This window comes from Ochotona curzoniae, unplaced genomic scaffold, assembly GCF_017591425.1.
Source record: "Ochotona curzoniae isolate NIBS_2020 unplaced genomic scaffold, NIBS_Ocur_1.0 patch68, whole genome shotgun sequence".
Classification (NCBI taxonomy): Eukaryota; Metazoa; Chordata; class Mammalia; order Lagomorpha; family Ochotonidae; genus Ochotona; species Ochotona curzoniae.
The window spans coordinates 385189-408316 of NW_024467048.1; the positions used below are offsets into that span (position 1 = coordinate 385189).

A 23128-nucleotide genomic window follows, 5' to 3' on the forward strand; every position below is an offset into this window, starting at 1 on the left:
CAAAAAACATTACACCAGAAGTAGGGGAGAAGGTGTGGGAAGGAATGCCTGTGAATGGAAACTAACCCAGCAAGATTAGTTCCTACAGCCAAAGACACAGAGGATCCCTCAGGGTCTTATTTTCCCTGGGATAAGGCAGTGATTTTCTTGGGGCAATGAAAAACATATCATGAAACTCCCAATTTTGTTTCAGCTCAGGAGAAAAAAAAAAATCAATGCTTCTGATACTGTTATGTTCCATTTTATAATTCTCTTTGTTCACTGTTGGCAGTTACCATCCTGAGCATTAGGGTAAAGTCTAGCACCCTGCCAAAAATACCAGCACTGTGATTGATGTGTGATTCGAAAAAGCTGTCAAAATGGATACTCCAAAAGAAATGAGTCACACGGCTGGGCCAGGCATGCTAATATTTTTGTACCACATTATAATCCTTTTCATCTGGACTTTCTTAGAGTTGGCTTACTGCTTTCTTTCATGCAATTCTAAGCTGATGAAGAGCCATAGGAAGCAGAATACCCTCATGACAAAAATCCAAAAATTAAGGCCATTTGATATGGAAACGGGGCACCAAGAAAAACACACAAAGCTTCAGCCTATGTGAATCAAGAATTCTCCAGGGTCTAAGAACGCAGAGAATTTTTATCTCAAATTAGTCCAAAAAATGCTATCAAATATTCTTTTATCTTATGAATTTAAGTAAATTGTCACTATAAAACATAGGGTAAATGCGACATTTACCAACCAAGCCAAAAGTGAGCAATTTTTCTCACAGTAAAGAAAGAAATGAATCATCAGAAAATTCTAGGGTCTCCTTTCTGGATGCTGTTGTTATTTGTTTGATTTGGGACCTGCCTTCATTTTCCACGCTTAGCTCTAAATCAGGTATGATGGTCTGATTCAGGACGATTGTAAGACATAACTCAGGCCAATACAACCTGTAACATCTTTTTTGCTTCACAGCTGAAAACACACAGCATTCTATTATTGATTTAAAACAATGCAGATTCCACTGAAAAAATGTTCTTAACCAAACAGAAAACCATCAACATATGAATTATGAAAGCTGTGGGTTTGTTACCATTATCGAAACTCAGAATCAAGTTCAAATGACTCCATCCACTCCCAAATGGAGCTAGAGCCAAACAAAACACTAACAGCAGTTTCTTCAATGCTGAGATGATCATTACCGTGAATGCACTTACTTACGTGAACTAGCAGCTTAGTGGTGACAGCACTGCATACAGCATGGTGGCTGTGTGCTGCAATCATGAAAACATACTTCCATCAGGTTCAGAAATGGAACAATCCAATGCCATCAATACCAGGGTTTTCTTCCTCCACAGCACAAAGCATACACAAGTCAAGAAAAAACATCCAAGTAGAGGCTGCACACATGGACCGGGCCTTTGGAAACACTCAGTGGTACAGGTAAAGTCAGTACATGTGATCTTAAGGCAAAAACAGGAAACACAGACCACCATCAGTTCAACTGTGGACACTCAGGGGCCTGTTACTCTTCACATCCGATCTTTATAATCATTCAGGCAGAGAGCTGAACTCATTTTGCCTAAATTTCATATGCTATAACTATCAGCCAAATTAAATTAACTTGTCTAGACTTACCAACTGATTCTAAAATGTAAAATTCTCATCTTAATATGTTCACTTATGGCATGTAAATACATAGTATTTACATATGTGAAAAATGCTGCCTAATATTCCAGTCACCTTTATTTCATGCCTGCCTCTTGCACCAGGAGCTTTAGTCCTAAGGCAAAGAAGCCACTTTATTCACCTGTGTGTCCCAGCATCTTAAGGCCTTCTTTGCTACAGATACCCAAGCAAAACACTGACTGAATGAATAAGGCCAGATTACACAGGATTAAAAAAAAAAGAAGAGCAATCTTCAACATAAGACCCAGTAACAAGATAACTGTTGTGCCACACACACAAGGAAGTTCAAGCCCAAGGGTTATCACTGAGAACCGAGCAAAAGGCTCATTACACACTCTCTGCACTGTAACAACACAGCCATTTTACTAGGGACATTTTTAAACACAAAGGTTCAGAAAACAGTTGTCTGAAAGAGAGCCTTCAGAAAGCCTCGAGAGGACAACTGTTCCTATGGGGGGGAAAAAAGCCATTTTCATCACAAGCTTATTTACCCTTTACTATTTCAGCAACAGACAGGGCTTATTCATCCAGTTCTTATTTTATCTCTAATTCGGGGGGGTTGGGGCCAGAACATACAATAACTGCTGCTTGTGAGTCTGCAACAACAAAAGGAATACATGCTCGGGGCCCAGTGGCATGGCCCAGCAGCTAAAGTCCTTGCTTTGAACGCACCGGGATCCCATATGGTCACCGGTTTTGATCCCAGCAGCCCCACTTCCCATCCAGGCCCCTGCTTGTGGCCTGGGAAGGCAGTTGAGGATGGCCCTAAGACTTGGGACCTTGCACCCATGTGGGAGACCAGGAGCAAGTTCCTGGCTCCTGGCTCCGGATTGGCATAGCACCAGCCATTGCACTCATTTGGGGAGTGAATCATCGAATGAAAGATCTTCCTCTCTGTCTCTCCTCCTCTCTGTATATCTGACTTTGTAATAAAAATAAATAAATCTTTAAGAAAAAAAAGGAATACATGCTGAAAAGATGCTGAACTTGTTATCACAGGGCTTTCTATTTAGTGGGGAAGATTATATTCATGGACATGTTTCATTCTATATTTACATATTTTTAGAATTACAAATCAAAACACTGTTAGAAGCATAGCTTTCAAGTCCTCAAAGTTTGATTTTCAGCTGCAGTGCCAACTAGAAACATGGGTCCTTGGGCAAGTTAACTTTTCTAATACTGAGTCTCTCACACACCTAGTGAGAAAGTAGCTCTTTGCAGATATCCTGTGCTGTCTCTAATGTTTACAGAACATGCACAGTTAATGTCACTTGAGAGCTGCCTGAAAATGTGTGCAAGAAGCAAACCCACTACCATAGGTATAAAGACTTAACCATGATACTGAACTCTGTGAACCTGCAGACATACAACAGGCATAAGAATTCCCCAGCCATTCTTCATTCCCTTTTGGAGATCTGGAGTCCTGTGAGCACAAGTGCCTGAAGGCCCAGGCATTAATACACACACACACACACACACACTCTCTCTCTCTCTCTCAGCTTTTGTGGCCTCTTCTATGGTCCTGCTCAAACTTTTTGTTTGTTTGTTTGTTTGTTTTTTTATCATTTTTCCCTGTATCTGGGGTTAGGGGAATAACAAAGGGAAAAGCCCCATCCAATCTCCTAGTTTCTGAAGATCTAATATGCATAAGAATGCCCTCCCCTACAGCTATTTTAGTGCAGAGTTGAGCATAACAGTTGCTGTTCCAAGCTCAACTGAAGGGGATTTAAAAAAGAATTTAACTCCATACAACTTTCACCAAATTGAACCTCTGTACAAAATCCTTAGCTATCCTTAAAATTCAACAATTGTTTAATGGAAAGATTAAGAAAGAAGAAGACTGCGAGCCAAATGCAGTAGCAAATTACAGCAATCAAGTGATCTCTCTTGCCTGTCCCCAGAGATCCACTTGTGGCTTAGAGCAGATGAAGCAGGCCCTTCCACTCCACAGCCTTAACAATGTGTTTTTTTTTTTTTTCGGGGGAGTGGGTGGTTTGCAGGGGGAAGTGCAGCATTATTGTCATGTGTGCAACTGAGCTGCAATCTCAAAGCTCTCAAGACACTCAAAGTACACAAAAAGCATTTTGTCTCTACTCTTGCAGTTTAGCGTATCTCTACACTGGTAGGGCAGCTCTCCGCCCTGTTTGGTTGTGTGTGTGTGTGTGTGTGTGTGTGTGTATTTCTCCCCAGTTACATCCTATGCCAATTTACAATGAGGTCAGATGCTGCAGCAGGACTCATACAAGGTAGATAATGCATACTTAACACATTTATCCAGAGGGTATATGAAAAATAAATAAGCAGCATGCACAGATGGCATCCCTCAGCTAACTCAGAAAACATTCACATTGAACAACAGAAAACTCAAGTTCTCACATCAGACAGGCCTGGATACAACTCCTGCCTCCATTATCAGGCAGTAGCCACTTTCTCACTCAGAGCCCCACTCTCCACTGACTAAAACCAGGACAGCGGTCTCTCCCATAGAGAGCAATGAGGAGCATCAGAGATACTGCTCACACAGCACCTCATACAACACCAGAGGCTCGGAAACATCACCTTCTTCCACTGTCACATGTTCCAGAGAGTTGCTGTAGCAAGTCCTAAAACAGAATCACAAGTCTCACCCTTCTTATTTACCTTCCAGGCCCATAATCTCATGCCCTGTGTGTATCATTTAACAAAAACTTGCAGAAACAGAAGACAATTTTGAGAATGCCATGCAAACAACCCTGGACTAAATGACCAAAACAAGGACTGCTGCTCATTCAAACTTGCCTGGTTCCAAATTTATAACAAACAAAAAAAGACATTTCACTTAGAGAAAACACCTTGCACTTGTGGTATCTACTTACTTGATGACAGCTGACTGTGACAAACTCATTTAGCCTAACATCTGTGACAAGCCACCAATTTCCTTTGGACATTGTAACTAGCCTTTTCCTCTTCCAATTCCCATGTCTTCTTTAAAGAGCCAAGCGAAGGCGCAGGCATGCAGCGTAGCAGTTAAGATGCTGGCTGGGAAACCCCACTTTTGATAGCAGGTGTTGTGTGTCTGAATTCCACACTCAGCTCCAGCCCCAAACTTTAGATTCCTGCTAACACATGCCCTGAAGAGAAGCAGGGCTGGTTCAAACATTGGGTTCCATGTGAGAGAGCATGTGAGAGAGAACTGGCTCCTGTCTCTGGCCAGCCCAGTTTGGCCCAGGCCTCAGCTATGGTCATTTGGGGAGTGAACCAACAGATGAGAATGCACTCTCTGTCTGTTCTTTCTCTATGCCTCTCAACCAAATGCAGGTTTTAAAAGTTTTTTTAAACAACAAATCAAAACAGCACTTTAAAAAATCAAATCAAGCAAAGCATGATGCCAAGTTCTTATCACAAAACACTCAGTGTTCCTGGGCACCAACTATAAACAAGTGATATGGGGAATACCAAGATGAGTAAGGATCTGTGACAAAGTGTCTTTCCAACACAAAGGCAAGGTGTGTGTGACTAGCAGTGAGCCAAGTGTGATCAGATAAACTAAGTTCCCCAGCAGCTACTCAAGTTTCCATTCCCCTTTGAGCAGACAGCTTCTCTAACTAATCAAGTTGGTAATTATCTGCTAAGACCTTTCCTGGGCCAAGCACCGTGCTGGAAAAGGAAAGGTTGCCAGGACTTGTAAGACTTGCTCCTTGTCTTCCAGGAGCCTGCAATGCCAACTGGAAGACACAACAAAGACAAGGGGATGGCTAAGAATGGGAGGCAGGCTACAAAGCCATACATAAAAGCATCTCCTTAGTTTACAGTCACACTCCCACAAGGTAATGACAATCAAATGCCTCTGAATATGAGCTCTAATTCATACTATAAAGAGATCAAAGCAGCCAGAGCTGTTTTTCCCACCTCCTCCAAGTTCATGGGGGCCTCCAAGGACACTCAGAAAGGTGGGCTTTCAGAAATCTGAAGGCTGAATGGAGCGTCAGTAAGCAGAGATACCATTTGGGCAGGAAATCATCATGAGAATAAAAAAGGCAAGTGCAGGCCTGCTCCGGAGGTGGGGATGAGGGGAAGAGGAAGCAGGAATTAAGCAAACTCCAAGCCTGAGACCTATAAAGAAATAGAAGAGCAGACAGGTCGGGCCAACTGTGTCCGGCTTCCATTAGAAGGGTGGGAAGGACACAGAAAATAAAGAGAACAAGACTGGCAGACCATTAACAAGAAACACAGCCAGGGACCCCTCTGACTGGATCTAATGTCCGGAATGATGTGTAAAAGAGTTTTGATGAGAAAATGAACATGAGGAAATTCATAATCTTACAGCTTATAACATTTCTAAGCTCATGAACGAAGATGATAAATGTAACAGGAATCTATTTTGAGAAGACGTGCACCTGGATAAGTATGTCATTCTAAGTACTGATGTTCCAAAGTGCAAATGCTCATTTTAATTTTAAAAATCCTTTTCCATTCTTTCTTCTGGGAGCATTAAGTCAAAATGTCCTCTTTTCAGAGCTACAGAGATCATTCTATGCCATTCTAACACAAATACATTAAGGTTATCCCAAATGAAATAACAACAGCAGGGAAACACTGTGGTGTCAGTGTTTGTTAATGGCTAGGCCTCCTTGGTATGGCAAGTCTCTCCAAAGAAATGGTGGAAACCTCACAGCTCAAATCATTTAGAATCAGACCACAAGCACAATCCTGTGGCCTCCTTCCACCACTTAAGTGTGACCATTAGGAAAGTAAACTCAGGTGAGTGCCCGGCTGGGGAGGCCAGGTGCCAAGTTCAACTACATCTGAACTGGGAGGGGGAGATTCTTCCTCCTGACCTGAAGGCTGTGTGCCCAGTTTTAAAAGGGGCTTTTTTTTAAAAAAGGATGACTATGTAACATCCTTTAAAAAACAAAACCTACTAAATTTCCCCACTATCAATAGAAAAATTTACAGGGGACCAATCTTGAAAACATCTAATAGTTATTCATAAAATAACAAAAAGCTACATGTTGAATGTTAATGAACTGTCATTCAATAAAGGCTGGGGCCTGAGAAACTCAGGGAACTGGGAGATGTGTGAGTCAAACCAATGTTTTCCAAGAAGTCTCATGTGAGACTCACACATTCCACTGGGACAGGAAAGCATGGCAGCTGAAAACTGGCAGGCAAAAATGCTCCACACAGCCTGAAGGCCCCCCATTCCTAGGTGGTCTCTCTAGGGTGGCAGGCAGATGGCCCAATAGGGCAGGAAAATGGTTTGTGCTAAGGCCTAAGGAATCCAGTGAGGCCAAGTATGTAGCATCCTGCTCCCAAGAATCAAGGCTTGAACTGGCAGCCTAGGCTCACTAGCAGAAGTCCTTTGGAATGAAGAACCCATATTAGTCAAAATAACCCAGTGTCACCAAAAAAGGTAAAATTTCGATAAACTATAAAACTGACCATATCAGGGATTAAATAGACCAGAAATGAAACTGACCTATAGAGCAATGCACCTGGTCCAGCAGGTTTACCATCTGTTGATAATGGATTACCCAGGCAAAGAGGCTGCTGCCATGCTGCAAATGTAATTATACCGTACCCAACTTCTTATAATTCCAACTACCATAGTGCATATATATATATATATGCCTAAGGAAGAAAATACTATGTAACATCATTCAACAACAGCAGATGAGGAAGATGCTCAATGTTCCCACCATTATAAAAGTCTTTACCTTCCCCACAAAAAATATAGCTCCACTATTATCCTTTAGTATGCCATCTAAAACCATACTTTCCCTCACTCTATCCCCAATAAGTAGAAAAATATGTCTGGTCTTAAATCAACTACCTACATTTCCTTGAAAGATTCTTATATGACCAAATGAAAACGAGACAATGATTGCTTCTATCCAATCAGTTCCAGAAAGCCACATTTTTTGCCCTCAAACCCCAAACCATAAAGGCTCCAGATTGTGAATAAGAGAAATTTCTATTTGTTTATGTTATAGCTAATAAAGGAGAAACCAGAGTCCTGCACTGAGAACAATCAGCTGATTCTTGACCTAGCATCCTATTTATGTTTCTATTCTCAAAACTAATTGCTTATATAAGCATGCCAATTTGCCTTGATTATAGGATTCTTAATAAATGGATGTTGTTTACATTTCACAACTGTATTTGAGTTTCACTCTAGGAAGCCAAGCTCATCAAGTCTTTGTAAGTGGTAAAACCAGAGATCAAAGCAAAAGGCCTGAATTGAACCAACAAACAATTAGGCTTGAGAATGGAGCCCAGAAAAAAAACATATTTGATGTATTGATTATTCCACTACAGAGGTAAAGCTGAGGGTTGCTGTTTAATGTCAATCGTAACACATGAAACTTTGCATTTGAATAATTGCATTTGAATAATTTGATGGCCATTTCCTAAACAGCTAAATAACTTTACCATTCAATAGATTTTGAACATTTTTTAACTTTGCTCCACCTTGTCCAATTTCTCCAAATTTTCTCTTACTTCTTAATCTCTTTCCTAAACAGTTTTAACTCTCAGGGCAGAAGAGGAAAATACTCTCTTTCAGCATGATAACTCTCAACCCTGGCATCATCACTTTTAGTCTACTTCAGAGCTTTTAAAATTCTGATGTTCAGATTATACCCCAATTTTATCAGCCTTTCAGGAGGGCACCCCAGGTCAGTGTGTTTCTGGGGTTCCTCAGGAAATGTCACTGTGCATCTAAGTTTGAGAAGCATTGTTCTGACTTACCAATAGCTTCCTTATCCTACCCCCAAAGGAGGGGTCCTACAAGTTCCACAGAGAAAAAAACCAACAAGGGAAGAAAGCCAGGTTCCTGAGAAAACTCCTCTTCTAGAAAAGATGTGAAACAGGCAAGATACATCATTTTTCAGGCATCATTCACACCTCTGTGCCCAGCACCAGGCACACCACTCAAAATGCAAACCGACACCTTCCCAAAGCCAACAAGGTTTTAGTAAAATGCAGGTGATGGGTACTATCTGCTGCACAAACATGGCAGCTCACCCCCACAAACAGCAGGGTCTAGGTAACTCCAGGCTCTCAACTTGTGGCCACAAAAACAGGGCAAGTATTGCTTTAACAAAAAGTGGACTAGTAAGAGTCACTAAAGCAGTGATAGGTTGTCTGCAAGCAGTGAAGATGTGATCAAGTATTACAGAAACCACAGACATGTCCTAGAAAACACATGAAACTAGAAGCAAGAGAGTCCTGAGTCAGGTTCCCACCTGCGAGTACTGGTGGGCAAGCTTTTCCACTGGCTGTTAACAGTGAGAAAGAAGGTACATTTGCTTCTGTCAACATTAAACACCGTTACGCCTCCAAGGAAGAATCGGTTATTTCCCATTTGGGGATTCCCAGCCACCCTGATCCAATTCTATGGGCCTTTAGCTGAAGCACAATCCGTGAAGTAAGATCTCTGGTCTATCAGTGTTCCCTGGTTATGGCTTCCAAATTGTATCACTGGAAATTGGTGGTAGTACGGTGAAGCAGAGTTCTGGAGAGGAAGACGGGGTGGCCAGGGAGTAGAGATGAAGATCACTCTGTGGAATGAACAGAATTTCAATAGTCTATCTCTGCGCCCAACATTCAAGTAAGGTATTGAAGAAACGAACAGCCCAAAGCTTAGGAGAAACATGCTGCTTGTCATCTGGAGAGGGCAGGACTCTAAAAACAGCCACTCTGCCACCAGAGGGGGCCCTGCCAAGCCCCTGCACAGCTGGTAAGCTCACCTTTGCTCCTTAGCTCTCTCAGGCTGTTTTTGTTTTGTTACGCCCCTAAAGATTCAACTACTTGGTTTCTCAAAGGATTCCAGATACCAGGGCCTTTCTTGCAAAGGAGAGCCAGTCACCTACAATCTGTATCTTTTGCATTAGCCACTGTTTTGACACCAATGACTTAAATCTGAGGAACAGGAAGCTCACTTCCACTTTGTTCAGGTACCCCAAGCATTAAGGACAAACCAAAGAGCACAGCTCAGTAAGAGCAAGTCCTTCAGGCCACAGTTCTTATGAAGTCAATCCATCTCTGGAGCTTCCTTTCTTTACTCATATTGGAGCTCAGGAGAGCCTTACAAAGACATCCTTCTCCACTCCCAGATGCTGAAACTCAGTCCAGGACTTGCACATGACTTACCTCGAGGAGAGTGCCTTTCAAGCTAATACCTGACTTGCTATACTTCAGGTAAAGAAGAACTCTGGCTACCAGCATGGTTCATGTAACTCTACCCAAACAACTCTAAAGGACAGCTCAGTTGGTTTTCTGACCACTCTGTTAAAATAGTTTCTCTTAGGTTCACAAGACTTTAGTCACTGACCCTGGGGAATTCTATACCACACACCACACTGAAAGTAACTATCCACTTTTTCCACACCTAAGTTCTTCAAAACACAAAGTCATGTAACAGTTCACTATGGATCATGTTCTGCCAATGACACACTTCTTGAGCGCTATAATTTCCATCATCTTACAGCATCCTAACAGTTGTACCAAATTTTATTCTATGTACAAGACAGGAAAACCAAGGATCCAGCAAACAGTTTAACTTGCCCAAGTTGGTGTATTCTCAAAACCACTTCTGACTGTCAGGCCAACTCTCCCAACCAAATGATAGGACATGAGTACAAATAATTCTTAATCCTTAAGGAATTAAGGGCAGGCAAGCCTTCACCTTCTGCAATTTCATCGGTTTAACACTGCCAGGTACCCAAACATTTGACTTTATAGGAAATCTTTTGATCAGCTTTTATCCTAGATACTCAGATCTATTTTCACAGTTCTTGTTGGCATTATTAGTGTAGGAAGTGCACACCAATAACAATGATCTGCATAGTCCAAACCATCTAGAACACTCGGAAGTGTTAAAAAAAAAAAAAAAAAAAAAAGCTCAGGAAGTTACTGCCTAGGGTGAAGCTGCAATAATGGTTCAAAGTGACAACACCCCGCCCCCTTTCCACACTCTCTTTCCCTCACAACAGGAGAAAGGATTTGAGAAAACAAATCATCAGCATCTGATGGCTTCACCCTACTCCCATTCATCCATCTGCTCAACAGACTTCACTGCAGGTGCCTTCCTTGGAAGTAACTGAAAGGGAATATCACCTTGCAGTGGCAATCAACCTCAATACTAAAACTTGACCTTCCTCGTCCCTTTTACAGATAATTACATTTGGAGTATATGTACATTGCAAGGATAGGTTGTATTGTCCCCCTGGCTTGGAAAAATCTAAACTTTCCAACCAAAGAACGTCAAGTTGGCCTGGAACAGAAAAACTACGGAGTAGAACTGTGGAACAAATCCATCTTTAACTGCATGCCAGAAGGAGAGATGACTATAGCACAGATGCTAGAAAAATTGACATCTAAAAGCAAACACCAAATGTTCCCCTTTTTGGTGACTACTGAAAATTGTCTACCAATCTGGAATAGTTTGAAACTTGCACTTACCAGAATTGGTAGTTTGCTTGTTTTGCATTGTTAAGATACAGCGCTTTTTTTCCTCCCGTTGCAATTCTAGGCCTAAATACAATAGGCGACATGTGGAGCAGGTTCAAATCCCAGAGTGGCTATTTAATAACTGTATGGGTTCAGGCACTTTAGGTAATCATTTACACACCCCTAATGTTGCTGATGGCTATAGTTACTGCAAGGACTAAGGGACAATTTGTAAGCACAGCGCCTACTCCGAGCAGGTACTCCAAAATATCTACTCCTTAAAAATGACTATTTTCAACCTCTGGCTGAGAGGAAAAGGAAATAGGGTCAAACTAATCAGATGCTGAAAGCAAGTCATGATATCAAATCTAGGATAATATTGCCTCAAACCATTATTTCCTAATCTGTCTTGTCTATTCTATTTGCAGTGCTGCCTCATACCTGATACCGCAGAGATACAGTGGCAAAGACAAAAAGACTTAAGTGTATTCTTATTCCTAAAGATCAAAGAATTCTTGGAACAGCTCCTCAACAAATGCATCTGAAAACTTAAATTTTAAGCTGGCCAGAAATTAGTGACTATTACGGAATGTCTGAGGCACAAAAGAAGATATTCTTTGACAATGAACCTCAGCTGTTCACAAAACCCATACAATGACTCTGAAAAACCACAGAATAAAGACAACTGGAGTATTTGTATATATTAACTTCAAAGTTAAACAATGTTGAAGAAATACTATGGAGACCCATATATTTAATCACAAATTGTAGAACTCCCCACAAAATACAGGCTTATGGTATACCTATGTCAGATATATCCTAGAACAACCAAGATTAAAATGGATGGCTTTTTAGTTTGAGGAAAAAGAAAAAAAAATTTAAATCCCACAAGCATACACATACACAAAGGTAGATACGAGGGAAAATGTTTAAATGCATTCAGTGAGCCAGGCATCTTTGCCCTTAAAGTCCTAAAAGTCTCTGTATTATGATGCTCAAGGCAGGTGCAAGGTGAGAGACTACTCGGCAGAAGGAAACTATTAAGATTTGCATGCAATCGAATGTCATAACACATGTCCAGTAGCTCATTTTCTTCTAGTAAAAACAAAAGCTATTCCTCTTATAAGTTATCCCTCCAAGGATATTAACTAGAGGGTCTCCCATTCTGTCCTCTTCACACAAACCCTCTAGCTTTACAGATGTGTACCATTTAACCTATAAAGGCTGGGAAGGGGGGAGGGGAGGCAAGCAGTCACTGAGTTTTGATCCCTCCCAAGGCCTTCCAAAACAAGATGGACTTCCATCGCTTTGTTGACTCCTCCCCAAGGCTTTAAATATTAGAGCTGCAGTCTGTGAGGAATTGTTTTCCTAGCCTGAAACAGCTCGTTAATTATTGATGTAAGCCATACTTACAAAGAGGTGCTTGTACACTCTTCTGCACGGCACTGCCATCTAGTTCTCCCTCCAAAACACACACGTGGTCTTTACTACGTAGCAACATAAAATCAGTGGCAATAATGACAACACAATTCCCACTATTTAAGGGTAGTGGATTCTGCCATGTATACTTGGAAATCTGCCCCTGAAAACTGTCCTTCCAGGATTGCGTGGTTTGGACTGATTTCTTAGACAATTCATGAAGAAAAGCAAAGTTGAGAGCATCACATATACACTTTCAACAAAAAAAACTGATCACAAAATAAATCCCACTTGAATACCTCTATCAGCCAGTGGGGATATTCAGGAAGGTGTCCTTTCAATTCCTCCCTTAGATTGCCCAAGAGCCAGTGGGGCTCACTTGAAAAGTAAACACTACTTCACTGGTTGCAAAGGCATCTTACCCAGACAGTCCCAGAGCCGAGACTATTTCAAAAGCTTTCTATTCTGGAAAAGTCGGCCTGACTTTATTGTTTTGTTGTTTTTGCTTTCTGGTAGAGAGGCTTAGAATGCTGCAAACAACTTTTCACAAAGGACTGCATCCAGGAACTGTGTATGACACACAGGAGAGTAAGAGCAGCTACAACCAGCAACACCCCCAAGGAGCCTGTGGTGTTCACCCATAGTGGTCAACATCCTAAATTAGCCAACTGCTGGACTTCACAGCAACACTACCCCAACCAACCATGTTAATGACGAGACACGATTTTTCTAAAGATTAATTCACCCCATGTGTTATTAATCAGCAGGGTAACTGAAAGCTCATGTTTAGAAAGAAAAAGAAAACAAAAGAAAACGCTAGCCCAGTTGAGCAGAACTTAATTGCATTATTGTTTTTATTATGGCTGCTACGCTGGTTTCCCTGGGTCCTTGGCTCCTCCACCACAAATATCCAGACACAGAAGCACACATAGATGGGAAAACAGAAAACCAAGGGTCAGGAAGAAGAGCATTTTGAAGAGAAACGTTTGTCTCTGCAAAGACGGGTCAAGTATGCATCCAGGCTGCCTTGAGAAGTAATTAAGCCTTCACTCGTTTCATTTCAGACCGTCCCAACTTGCACCAGGGTGAGCAGCTGCGGGAGATCACGGAGGCTGCGGTGCCAGACAGACAACCCCATCCATCTCTCCGCCGGCCGCGCCGTTTCCAGGTGGCCTGTTCTACCAGCACAAAGCTAACCTCCCTTTCAGAGTATTATGCTCCGGGACTAGAGCAGCCCGTCCAAAGCCACGTCAACGGTCCCGCGTAGAGACCTCAGAGAACCGGCTTTTCACCTAAAGTCTTTAGGTTAGAAGCCAAAGAGTCCCGCAGGCAATTACGGTCGCTGACGGCCTCCACCCCAAGTCCCTGCGGCTAGTAGGGTAGGAGCAGAACCGGCGGGGAAAAGGGAAAAAGAGACGCGGTAGTGTGAGCAAGAGGGATGGGGCTCCTATCCCTTTAGAGACTAGGCCAGTGACACTGTGAGACTAAGGATGAAAAGCAGCGGCACAGCCCGGGTCTGGGGAAAGAGGGAAGCCGCCAAGCTCTCTCGTAGCTCGAGGCACCACGGGCTCTGGCCGGGAGGGGCCCAGAAACTCAGAAACCCAGTGGGAACGGCCGGACGGGGAAGGGGGGGTTCTTCCGAGAGTAGGATGTGAGGAGGAACGCGGGAGGCAGTGGGAGACTTCTCTGGTTGTGCTGGGGGAGAGGCAGAGAGGGGTCGCCCGTGCAGTCAGGACAGCTCGCAACACGTCCCCGCAAAACTGCACATTTTTGTGGTTTCAAATTGAAGACCAAGGAGAAGATGCCAAGGTTCAACCCCCTGCCTGGGGCGCTTTCCCCCCGCCCCCCAGCCTAGGTTTCGGAGTCCCCCTCCTCGCTTAGGGACCTGGGCTGTGCCCAGCTGTCGGCCTCCTCTATTCCTTTCGGGGACGCCCCCCACGCCCAAGCGCGACGTCCGCCCTCCCAGTTCGTGTCGGCTCCCCGCCCCGCGCGGCGACCGCGGCCGGCCGGCCACCTGCGCCCATCTGCCCCGGACCCGGCAGGCCCCGGCTGGGGCGCCCGAGGGAAGTTCCGCGGGCTCTCCCAATCCGGGGAAGGATTTTTTTTCTTTTCTTTTCTTTTCTAAACAAACAAATAAATAAACCTTAGCGGCTTGCACCCGCCTTCCCTTCACGCCCACGCAGCACCTCCCCTGCACACGCGCCGCGAGGTGCCTCTCCCGCCAGACAATGGGTTCGGAGCCGGCCGGGCTGGTTCGCTCGGAGCCCCCGGCCCCATTCCCCGGGACCCTGAAGAGGAGTGTGTGTGAGCGTGAGGGATTCCGGGTGCGGGGGAAGCGAGGTGAGGGAGGCCACAAAGGGGAGGGTGGGCGCCTCCCCACCCCGTGAGGCCAGGAGGTCACACGGGGCACGGGGAGCCGGGGAGGGGTGGAGGTCAGGCGCGCTGCCCCACGCCCGGTCGCCGCACACTCACCAGCACGATGGCAAACCGCTCCTCCAGTTCCCCCGGCTCGGGCATCGGCAGCTTCAAAGGCACGTTGTGCGCCCTGAAATCGGTCTGCTGTGAATCCATGCTCCCGGCGTTGCCCATGTCGGCCGGGGCCGGGGTCGCCACCGGCCCCTCGCGTGCGCGTCGGCGATCAGAACAGCTCCCGGCGGTCGGCTCCCCCACGCCCTCCGCTTCGCCCCGGAGAGTGTGCAGCGCACGCCGCTCCCTAGCAGCGCCCGGAGCTCAGCCGCCCGCCGGCCTCCCTCATGCTCTCCGCCGCCCCGGAGCAGCCCCGGCCTCTTTTCCTCGGAAAGGGTCGTCAGGGCGCCGGGCGCCCCCGTGCATGGTGCTCCGCCGGCACACCGGCCCCTGCCAGCTCTCGCGGCCAGCGGGCGCGCGCGCTGTGGTTCCTCGGCCTCCCACCGGAGCGGCCGGCCACTGCTGCCGCTGACACTCGCAGCCCACCCCCCGGCCGGCGCCCAGCGACCCGCAGCGCCCGCTCGCCCGGCACCTGGAGCAGGACAAACGCCGCTCGGCGCTCGCCTACACAATACCCCCTCGCGGCCCCCGCCCCCGGCCCGCTCCGCCCACCGCCCCGCGGCCTGCCGGGACGCGTAGTTCCCGCCGCCGGTGTCCGCGCGCGCAAAGCCACGCCCTCCCGGCGCGGCCGGCCGGGCAGCACCGCGTGCGCGCGGGCCAGGTGCGCCTCAGCGGCCCCGCTCCCGACGCCTGCGGCCCTTTCCACCCGGCTCTGTACCGCAACTGACGCGTGGGCACGCATTACAGATGAAGGAATGAATGAAACGGATCAGTGAGTCCATGCATGGATGCTGACCCCTACAGTCCCACCCAGGTCCTCTCCACAAGCCGGGAGCCGGGGTGGATCCAGGGGCGCTTGCCTTATTGTTCTTTCTTCCATATTCATGGTATGTGTTCTTTGATGTACCTGAAATGTTGGGTAAAATATGATACACTGGTATATGCTCACACTCTTCAGAGCTGGGTGAGGATTTAGTTCATTCCTGAACAAAGCACCTGTCCAAGTGCCTGTCTCTTACTGTTCCTTGAGGGAAGTTGGAGGAGAGGAGAGGGGGGCTGCCTCTGGCCCGGATTACTTTCTAGGCAAAAGCAGAAAATGTATGCTTATGTTTCATGTGAACATGTTTCGTGCTGTTATGTTGACAGCATATTAGAGGGGGGATCTTTGGGGATGAACTTAGGCGGAAGTTTGCTTGTGTCCCAGAGAACACAGCTTGGCCCCGTGGTCTTGGTTGTGTTTGAAATAGTAACTATCATTCAAAACGATGGAAACAGAAACAGTCTCCCAAGTGACTTTAGCGAACTGCTCGTGTTGTCCGGTTCAAAGGCATCCTGTGGTTGACTTGTGGCTGTGCTCGTGTATCCGTGTATCGTGTTTCTGAATCCTGACTGTGTACCCAATTCATTTGGGGACTTTTTTTTGGTGAAAACGACACACACCTGGGGTTTTGCCTGTTACCAGAATCTTTGAAGAGCTGAAACCCAGGCAGGTGTATTTTTAACAAGCTCCCCAGGTGATCCAGATAGACAGCTAAGGGTATCCTCCTCTTGTTACAAAGCAGGGTAAATCATTCAATTATCAAGGACCACACTGCATCTGGCTTTATACATCCGAAAACATTGGGAGCCTCATAGATGCTGAGGGACTATTTGTTGAATAGTGACTTGTATCCAGACTGTATGGAGCAAAAACATTGTGTGTGTGTGTGTGTGTGTGTGTAGTATTACAAGAAATGTCTTCTTTTAAAGAAATGAGAGAATATAAATGAACTAAACTTGAAACTTCTGAGTAAATCAGTAATTATACCATGGAAGTTAGTGGCTTTGTGTTGCTGCCCAAAGAGAGAAAAACAAAGCCAATGAACGTGAGAAAGAATGCCTCTAGGGCAGCCCAGGTAAAACATTTCTGACCCCAAAAAATAGATTTTGTTTATTTGTTCTCCCTTAAACAGATACTTGGGTCTCACTGACTCTCAAATTCAGCCCACCCAGAGCAACGCTGGGCTGGATTAGAAAGGCTGGAATTCTTTCGTGCAGCTGAGAAAGCCTTTTTAAATTGTATTTATGGCTCCCTCCGGCCGTGCTTCTGCCAGTAATTAAGACCTTTTCCTCTCCTTAAGTCTTATCACATCTAGCCTCTCTCAGAATCTCCCATTTGACAAAGGCCAAGGACAAAGTGTGCAAAGCTAGGAACCAAAAGAACTTTTCTGCTATCTGTAGATCTGTGCTCTCTAATAGTTGGATATTATTTATGGTCGTTCATGAGAACAGAAATAATCAAACCTTCCATAGAATTCTAGAACTTTCCATACAAATTTCCAGCAAGTGTCAGGAAACTTTGTTTTGTGTTTTGTCATTTTTCCTCCAGCCAAGCAAAATTAAACTCAGGCAGTCGTTTTAAAATCTATATTTAAATTTTCTGATCCCTAATGCATATGACTTGCTTTGACTTATATTGTAAGTTGTTAGAAAAAAAAAACTGAAAGCATCTATTCATCTTCTCTGAAAGCTGAAATGTTAGAATGTTTATCCTTCAATTTGCCAAGCATTTGCTAGCTGTGTCAAGATGACTTGGTCAGGAATTCCGCCATAATGGTGGTAATAGCTCTCAAGTAAGCTTTTCTATCATCCGTAACAAATGCATCTACAAGATGAGCCTTTGAAAGCCTGGAGCTGAGTTCTCCTGGAGTCTCCTAGGATTTATGTGGAAGGAACCATTCTGCTGCTAAGCACTTAGTATCCTTCAGGGCTACAATATAACCCTAAGATTGTGATTGTCTAGAATTCAGGAAAGCAATGCAATGGCCATTGCTAGCCCTGAATCTAAATTGCAAAGTGGTCAGTAGATGGAATTTTTAAGGGATTGCTACTTGTCAAATTGTATCTGCAGCAGTCCAGCAAGATTCACATATCTGTTTACGTTTATGTGAAATGTATTTTTGACAACTTATAAGTTACTTTCCTGGGTCTTAAATAGTTTTCATTAATTACTGCTTTGTGCAGTCTTCTTCAATCTATTAAATTGCAGATAAAGATACACATTGTTCTCCAGGTCTTGTCCTTCAGCATCAGTTATGAATGTTTTTAATTTATTTAATTATTTTATGACACAGTTCCATAGGCTCCGAGGTTTTTCTTCCCCCCCTTCCAATTCTCCACCCTCCCTACAGATTACCCCTATATCATTACAAGAGTATAGTCCTTTGCAAACAGTCAAAAGTCCACCATTCTGCTATTTTAGTATATCCTGTCATTGTAGTTACAGACAACAACAGAAAGTCCAGCATTTGATTGTCAAAATATATTTAACAGTTTCATTGGGAATCCATCTTTGATTTGGAAGTAGAGATGCGCACTGCATTGTATCTTCACTGAATATTATAGTCTCTATTACACAATTACTATATATTCCCTTAAATGAAAAGCCATAAAACAAAATCAACAACAGAAAGAAAAATAGAAAATTTACAACATGAAGTTAAATAACATGCTACTGAATAACCAATATGTTGCTGAAGAAATGGGAAAGAAATTGAAAAACTTTTAATTTTTTAATTAATTAATTTATTATTCCATGGTACAATTCCATAGGCTCTGGAATAGCCCTTCTTCACTCCCCAAAAATCCTGTCCCCCCACTGATTTCTCCCATGCAATTATAATAGTATAGTCCTTCGGGCCACACTTAAATAACAGACTGATAGAATTATAACTCCGTATGAAGGACTATACTATTATAACAATGTGGGGAAAATTTGTTGGGGGTGGAATTTTGGGGGGGGTGTAGAAATCCCAGACTCTACAGAATTATATGATAAAATTCAAATTTAAAAGTAAAATTTTAAAAAATAAAAGCAATGTTACAGTCTTTAACACTCAGTCATAAATCCATCATTCTGTTATTTAAGTGTATCTTGACATTGCAGGCATGGACAATGGCAGAGAGTCCAGCATCCTATTGTCAAGATACATTCAATATTTCACTGGGAGTCCATCTTTGATTTGGAAGTAGAAATGCATACTGCCTTGTATCTTCACATCTCTATGTGATAGTCTGTACTACACAATTATTATGCATTCTCATGAATGAAAATCCATAAAACAAAATTTCAACAGAGAAAAAGAAAATTTACAACAACACGAAGTTACATAACATGCTACTGATTGACCAATGTGTCGCTGAAGAAGTGCAAGGGGAATTCAAAAACCTTCCTAAGGCAAATGATGCTATCATATAACTTACAAACCAGTGAGGAAATTAATAAGAAAAACAAAAACTTTGTTTTGAATGAATAAAAATAAAAAATATCAAGTCCCTGAGATGTAACAAAAACAATATCAAAAGGGCTATTGATCTTGCATTTTGCATGAAGGTTGCTTTATATCACAGAGAACATATGATATTTGTCCTTTTGGGATTGACTTATTTCACTGAGCATAATGATTTCTAGTTGGGACTGTTTGGTTGCAAATGGTAGAATTTCATTCTTTTTAGTGGCTGAGTAATATTCCATGGAGTAGATGTACCACAGTTTCTTTAACCACTCCTCTTTTGACAGAATCTGGGTTATTTCCATGTCTTTGCTGTTGTAGATTGTGCTGCTATAAATATAGGATTACAGATCCATTTCTCATATGCAGATTTCATTTTCTTTAAATATATTCCTAGTAGCAGCATTTCTGGGTCATATGGCAGGTCAATTTTCAGTTCTCTTAGCATACTCCATTCCTAATTCTATGGTAGTTGTACTAGCCTACATTCCCACCAACAGTAAAGGTAGGTACCTTTTTCCTCACATTCACCCCAGCAGCTGTTGGTAGAGTTCTGAATGCCAGCCAACCTAATTGGAGTTAGGAGGAACCTCAATGATAGGTAGGGAGCCTTTTTTCATGTGTCTATTAACCATTTGAATTTGTTCTTTCGAAAAATGTCTGTTCATTTCCTTCATCCATTTCTTCACAGGGTTTTTTGTTTTGCTTTTGTTCAGTTTCTGATACCCTTTATAAATCCTGGATATTAGTCCCATATCAGTTGTGTAGTATAGTTTATTTTGGCTTTGACTGGCTGTGCTTTTGGTGTCTTTTCACATTCCAATATCTTGGAGAGTGTCTCTTCCCATTCCTGTATCTTAGAGACTGCTTCCTACTTTCCCTCTAAGAGCTTGATGGTTTCTGGATGAAGACTTAAGTCCTTGATCCATTTAGAGCTGACAGATAGAGGTCTTGCTTCTTACCTCTGCAGGCTACTATCCAATTGTCCCAACAGTATTTGTTGAAGAGACCAGCTTTTCCCCTGGATTATTTTCAGTTCTCTTGTTGAAGATTAGTTGGCTGTGCATGTGCAGGCTTCTTTCTGAGGTTTCTATTCTGTTCATTGATCTTCCCTGTTTCTGTACCAGTACCAGATTGTTTTGATGACCACTACCCTGTAATATGTCTTGAGGTCTGGAATTGTGATTCATTCAACTATTTGTGGTCTCTTGTGTTTCCAGATGAACTTTTGTATCATCTTTTCTATTTCTGAGAAGAATGTTGTTGAGATTTTGATTGGGATCATGTTGAATCTATAGTTATGAATGTTTTTGTCACCAAATTAATAATGGTTTTAGCATTTCCATCTTTCTTATCAAGAAAAAGATGCAGGAAAAGGTGACTGCTAATGTTTGCTCATCTATATAGAATCAAGAGTTTGAGTACTGGATGCAAAGGGAGTGGAGCTAGGCAAACAAGTGGGAGACAACATCTTCTAACCCCTCCCCTAAATAGTTTGCATCTCTGAATACAATTTTACATTTATATTTGACTTAGTGTTTTATCAAGTATTTCTACTTTATCTTCTCAATACAACAAGAAGTGTTAGGTTAAACAGGACTAAGTATTTTTCCCCAGTTAATACAATTGACAGAGCTTAAATATTGATAAGTGAACTCCCAAGAACTGGTAATGGAATAGCTAGGTATTTCATCTTTTGCTCTGTAATCTCCTTTAACATTGTTTTCTTTGTAGTTTTGTTACAGTGAATCTATGTGTCTTGAGAACCTATGTATCCTGCTCAGAACTTGGTCTGCTTCCTCAGTTTGGAGATTCAACTGTTTTTTACAATTCTGGAAAATTATTTTGCCATCCTCTTTTCATTCTTTGTTTTCTTCTTCCTGTCTTCCCCTTCCTCCTCCTCGGTCCCCCGTCCTCCATCCTCTGAAACTTATACACATAGATCCTTAATCTATCCGTGGCCTCTTAACTGTTCTTTTCTATTTTTTGTGACTTTATCTCTTGACTGCATTTTGCCTCATTTCCTTCTAGTATGGAAATTATTTAAACTCTTCAACTCTGTCCATTATTCATGGAGATTTAAGTTTTACTGCTGGTTTGCTGCTAGATTTTCTTTTTTTAAAATTTTTATTATTTTTTTATTGGAATGGCAGATATACAGAGAGGAGAGACAGAGAGGAAGATCTTCCGTCCGATGATTCACTCCCCAAGTGAGCACAACGGCCGATGCTATGCCGGTCCGAAGCCAGGAGCCTCTTCCGGGTCTCCCACGTGGGTACAGGGTCCCAAAGCTTTGGGCCTTCCTCGACTGCTTTCCCGGGCCACAGGCAGGGAGCTGGAAGGGAAGCGGGGCTGCTGGGATAGAACCGGCGCCCATATGGGATCCCGGGTGTGCAAGGCGAGGACTTAACCACTGCACCACCGCGCCAGGCCCATCTACTGGATTTTCTTACTGAAAAACTTCTAGTAGAATTTCCTGTCCTTTCACAAATCTACCATTCCATTTTCATACTGTTTTATTCTTCCGTGATGGTTTATAGTTCTTTCATTCAAGACATTTTTGGTGGGAAACAAAATACTTGGTTCACCTTGACAGACATTTATTTCCTGCTTTTGTTTTGTTTTGTTTTCTATATTCAAGAATTTTAACTATCTTCACTGAATAATTTTGATTTTATAATTTAATTTAGCAGTTTCCACCTTCTTGACCATTATTTCAGATAGCTACAGGTTGAGCAGCCCTAATCCAAAATTCCAAAATTTGAAATGCCTCATATCTAAAACTTTCTGAATGTCAACATGATGCCACAAATGGAAGGTTCCACTGATGAGTGGCAAATCACAGCCAAAATGCAGATGCACTAAAATGTTGTATAAAATTCCATTCTTATGTGGCAAAGGTATTTTGAAACAAATGAAATTGGTTCCCTTCCCTAATATATCTTATAATGTATTATGAATTTTCCACATTCCCAAAAAAATCAAAGCCTGGATTATTTCTGATCCAAAGCATTTTGGATAAGGAATACTCAACCATGGTAACTATTTGTAAATTTTTAAAAATTCAGTTTTGGTGTTTGGCCTAAGATGCTGGTTAAGTGGTGGACATTGTGGTGGGTCAAGCTACTGCTGAAAATTCCCAGATTCCATATCAGAGTGTCTGATTTGGGTCCCGCTACACCACTTTTGATCCTGCTTCCCACTAATGAAACGGTGGCAACAGATTTTGACCTCAGTGTTTGGGTTCTGTAACTCATGTAGGAGACTTCAGATGGAGTTTCTGGCTGCTAACTTCAGCCTGGTCTGGCTGTTGTGGCCATTTGGAAAGTGAACCAGTGAATGGAAGACAGATGAATCTCAATCTTTCTCTATCTTTCAAATAATTGTGTATGCATGTGCATGTGTGTATGTGTGTGTGTATACGTGTGTATTAGTTAGAATACCTGCATCCCATATTAGAGTCCCTGGTTTTGCAATCTAGCCAAGGCTCCTGACTACAACTTCTGACAAATGCAAACCATTGGAAGCAGCAGTGATACCTTAACCAGATGGGTTCTTGCCATCCATGTAGGAACCCTATGCCTCAGGGCTTTCAGAACCATTCAAGTAATACCCTCAGAACATTCTTCCCCATATCAGGGTCTTTAGGGTATTATCAAAGGACCATCTTTCACCCCCAGGCGCTGATGTAGTTTGACAGCAATGATGGTCCCCCTCCTGAACTGCAGACACAGGAGAAAGAAAGAAAAAAAAAAGACAAACTTGTCTTACCCATCTTCTTCCATAACTAACACACACCCCACCA

At 43.1% G+C, this 23128-nt stretch overlaps 1 protein-coding gene across 4 annotated transcripts in view; it reads right to left on the reverse strand.

Annotated features, from left to right (window-relative positions):
* The window catches only part of LOC121168159 (formin-like protein 2), a 305377-nt gene extending 290097 nt beyond the window's left edge, over positions 1-15280 (reverse strand). For all 4 annotated transcript variants that reach the window (XM_040997987.1, XM_040997990.1, XM_040997986.1 and 1 more), the window contains exon 1: positions 14999-15280. In XM_040997987.1, coding sequence (XP_040853921.1) covers positions 14999-15115 — 117 coding nt within the window. In that variant the 5' untranslated portion in view covers positions 15116-15280. The remainder of the gene's footprint in view (positions 1-14998) is intronic.
* Positions 15281-23128: the final 7848 nt, after the last annotated feature.